The 4,072-nt window shown below is 47.1% G+C and overlaps 1 protein-coding gene across 1 annotated transcript; it reads left to right on the plus strand.

The window, feature by feature from the left end:
• The first annotated feature begins 275 nt into the window (after positions 1–275).
• On the plus strand, positions 276–3,563 carry LOC125525570 (eukaryotic initiation factor 4A). The gene is made up of 5 exons (XM_048690573.2): positions 276–452; positions 1,359–1,431; positions 1,570–1,676; positions 1,762–2,192; positions 2,539–3,563. Exons 2-5 carry the CDS (start codon positions 1,361–1,363, stop codon positions 3,172–3,174), a joined length of 1,245 nt encoding a protein of 414 aa, XP_048546530.1. The 5' UTR covers positions 276–452; positions 1,359–1,360; the 3' UTR covers positions 3,175–3,563.
• The last annotated feature ends 509 nt before the right edge of the window (positions 3,564–4,072 follow it).

Here is a 4,072-nt window from a genome sequence, read left to right on the forward strand (position 1 = left end):
TTAAAAATCAAGAGAAATAAAATGATGATTTATAATTTTATGCATAATATATTGCAAAAAAAACACCAAACGAAGGACGTAACAAAAGGAAAAAAATGCTTATTAAAAAAGGGAGGAGGATAATAATTAAAAAATGAAGAGAAAACAAAGAAGACAGACAGACGCGGCGACCTCCTACCTAGAGCGGCACGGGCCGTGGCAGGCCGCAGGGAGGAGCCCATGAGCGGCCCGGTGAGGGGGGGCAGAAACCCTACCCCCTCCCGTCCTGGCCTCGCTCCGGGGACCCCTTAAAAGGCGGCTCTCCCCGCCGCCGCCCAAACCCTCTGTTTTTCTCTCTCCTGCCAATCCCCTCATCGCCTCCGCTCCCACGCCGCCGAATCCGAGACCTGATCTCGGATTCACCGCGACCAGACCCTCAGGCGATCCCCGGCACCTCCTCCCCGACGCTTCAGGTCCAACCCCCTCTCCCTCCCTCTTCCCCCCGCCGGTGCCGTGTCTCGCTTCGCTTCGCCGCCGCCGCCGCCGCGCCGGGCCGATCTGTGCGTGCGGCTGCTTTTCGGCGGGTTTGGCGGATCTGGGTCGCTGTGCGGCTGGATCTGCGTCGGTTCGGCGGGTGAAGCTAGGTTTTCTACTGCGGGAGTCCGCGGTTTTAGGGTTAAGCTGTTTGTCGACGCCGATACGGGTTCCGTGCAGCCGTTAGGACCGGTAGCTTTCGCTGTTTCGGCTGATGATGTGTTCTTGTTATTCAGGGTTCTATTTATTTGGTCGCGATGCGCTTTAGCTGTTTTGTTGGGGATTTGTTATTCCGCTGTGAGAAAAGCTTGTGTAGGTAGCTGCTTTGGACTTGTATGTAGCTCTACTTGGCGGCGGCGCCCTGTGTTTTGATGCTCAGTTGGCTGGATGAGCTTGTGTGCTAGTGGTGGCTGTATGCTGAAATTTTGCGTGATTGCTGCGAGGACAGTTGTAGTGGGCAAGCTCTGTCTAGTTATATTGAGCACAAAGGAATCAGGTGCATATAGTTATTTTTTCCGTTTGCTCTCTTGACAATCTGAAAGCAAGTGTCAAGGGCAAGTTTTTGAGTTGTGTCTCGTGTGATGCATATGAAATCTTGTCTGGCTTGTATATGTTTGCAATGGATTCAATGGTATTAACTGGGTTCTGTTAGTCTTGTCCATACACAGAATGAGTTATGTGGAGGTAGTACCAGATGTTTTTGTTTGTCTTGACCATCTTGTTGATGCTATCTTCATACACTACAATGTATTTTCTGGTTACCAGTTAATTAAGCTTCTAAATGTTTTGTTGCACCTCTTTTCACATTGCTTGATTGATCTTAACATATGTTATTTCTGCTACAGCCATGGCAGGAATGGCACCGGAAGGTTCCCAGTTTGACGCTAAGAACTATGATTCTAAGATGCAGGAGCTGCTGTAAGTAATCTGAACATTCTTTTGTTTTATGGCTGCTCATTGTTATGAGCTGCTTGGCATTTAACCAAGTTGCAACCCTGTTTTTGCTGTTTGATTTGTGTATTACCTTCTTACCTATACTCCTTAAATCTTATACAGGAGCCAAGGTGAGACTGAGGAGTTCTTCACCTCTTATGATGAAGTTCACGAGAGCTTTGATGACATGGGTCTCCAAGAGAACCTCCTGAGGGGAATTTATGCTTATGGTACTGTGCCTGTTGTGTTTTATTGTATTGTCCTACTTCATTGGTATTCTTCATCTCTCATGAACATTGTTTGTTCTGCCTACAGGTTTTGAGAAGCCTTCTGCCATCCAGCAAAGGGGAATCGTTCCTTTCTGCAAGGGCCTTGATGTTATCCAGCAAGCACAATCTGGAACAGGAAAGACTGCTACTTTCTGTTCTGGAATCCTCCAACAGCTTGACTATGGTTTGGTTGAGTGCCAGGCCTTGGTCCTTGCTCCCACCCGTGAGCTTGCACAGCAAATTGAGAAGGTCATGCGTGCACTTGGTGACTACTTGGGTGTGAAGGTTCATGCCTGTGTTGGAGGAACTTCAGTTCGTGAGGACCAAAGGATTCTTGCAAGTGGAGTGCATGTTGTTGTTGGTACGCCTGGGCGTGTGTTTGACATGCTCCGTAGGCAGTCTCTGCGCCCTGACAACATCAAGATGTTTGTCCTCGATGAAGCTGATGAGATGCTTTCCCGTGGTTTCAAGGATCAGGTTAACAATTACGTTCTTCATCTGTAATATTTTGCATCTGGTATACTTCACAGTTTATTGATCTGACACCATCATTGCAACTAACTTAAGTGAATGTTCTCTTAGTAGACTATCTAAGGCATCATCACTAATCACTAATCAGAACTAAGTCTGGCAAGTTCTAAGTTATAAATCATGTTAAGTTTAAAGAGCTGCATATGATCTGTTTGTGTAATTTCATTGTCTAAGCTCATCCATTCTTACATTTACTTAGTATGGCACTTGATGTTGTTGTTACTTTTGTTCAAATTTCTGTTTCATATTTTATAAGCTGTGGGTATTGATCCACATTTTGTTATATTTGCAGATTTATGACATCTTCCAGCTGCTCCCAGGGAAGATTCAAGTTGGTGTCTTCTCTGCTACCATGCCCCCTGAAGCCCTTGAGATTACCCGCAAGTTCATGAACAAGCCAGTGAGGATCCTTGTCAAGAGGGATGAGCTCACCCTTGAGGGTATCAAGCAGTTCTATGTCAATGTGGAGAAGGAAGAGTGGAAGCTTGACACACTGTGTGACCTGTACGAGACTCTTGCCATCACCCAGAGTGTCATCTTTGTGAACACCCGCCGCAAGGTGGACTGGCTCACCGACAAGATGAGGGGCAGGGACCACACCGTCTCCGCCACTCACGGAGACATGGACCAGAACACTAGGGACATCATCATGAGGGAGTTCAGATCAGGTTCTTCACGTGTTCTCATCACCACTGACCTGCTTGCGCGTGGTATTGATGTCCAGCAAGTGTCCCTGGTCATCAACTATGACCTCCCGACCCAGCCAGAGAACTACCTGCATCGCATCGGTCGTAGTGGTCGGTTCGGGAGGAAGGGTGTGGCCATCAACTTTGTGACCCGTGAAGATGAGAGGATGCTGTTTGACATCCAGAAGTTCTACAACGTGGTGATTGAAGAGCTCCCAGCCAACGTTGCCGACCTTCTGTGAGCGGGGCGGGCTGTGGAGAACATATGGTAAGGGGGTCCTGACAGGGCTTTGTTTTTGTTGAAGTATCACCAAAACTTTCTTGTCTGTGGGTGGGGGGGTTCAAGTGATAAATGGTCTGCTGGGGTTCTACTTTAAAGTCGTGGTCGTGGACAATTTGGGATTTATTAAGCCATGTTTTGGGAATTTTTGTAGTTGCTAGGCTGTGGTTCTATGTGCTGAGGAGGGAGGCGCTGCTGCTCATGCTGCTGTTGCTGGAGTCCTCACTTTATTTGTTAAGACTATGTAATGACCGAATGATGTTATTTGTTTGTGTCATCCTTGACTCTTTACCTACCGCATGTAATCCTGCAATCGGTACTTTTAATGCTATCGTTATTAAAAACTGTTTACTCATGTTTTAGCAATAACCTATCCTTATTAGTCAAAGGGAGTATTTATCTACTTATGACCACTCGCATGTTGCTATTTGGGTTTCAGGATTATACTTTCTGAAATTCCTATTCTCTGTACTGAGTGAAACTAATATACTGGGTTACCTGTAAATTCTGTCAGTGTAACTTGAAAAGGATTCTCATCCTCCCAGAGAGAGTAAATAGAGATGGTGAAATGTCATCCTAGTTGTTAGCACGGAGCTCATCAGATCTTTTCCCCCTTTCACACCATTTTGTTAGCGTTGTGCTTGAGTGAGAGGCTACTGATAGCGCTGCTGACCCTTCCCAAACCTTGGACGCCTGCTGAACCTCGTCTGGTTGCAGCTGGGTGTTGTGCCGATTCCAGCTTGGCCTGTGCTGGTTGCAGCATCTCGGCCTGTCCCTGCAACCGTCTGCTTGCTGCCCCTTGCAGAACCTCGTCGTGTGCATTTGGGCGTTGTGCTGATGCTTGACCTGTGCAGCTTGCA

This window comes from Triticum urartu, chromosome 7A (genome assembly GCF_056163025.1).
Source record: "Triticum urartu cultivar PI428250 chromosome 7A, HENAU_Tu73, whole genome shotgun sequence".
Taxonomy (NCBI): Eukaryota; Viridiplantae; Streptophyta; class Magnoliopsida; order Poales; family Poaceae; genus Triticum; species Triticum urartu.

What these genes read in the sequence shown, in the direction of transcription:
- LOC125525570 (XM_048690573.2), top strand. Translation starts at nt 1,361, where the DNA reads ATGGCAGGAATGGCACCGGAAGGTTCCCAGTTTGACGCTAAGAACTAT. An exon ending in GAGGGGAATTTATGCTTATG is followed by an intron (nt 1,677 to 1,761) that starts GTACTGTGCCTG and finishes TTCTGCCTACAG; the next exon opens with GTTTTGAGAAGCCTTCTGCC. An exon ending in CCCGTGGTTTCAAGGATCAG is followed by an intron (nt 2,193 to 2,538) that starts GTTAACAATTAC and finishes TTATATTTGCAG; the next exon opens with ATTTATGACATCTTCCAGCT.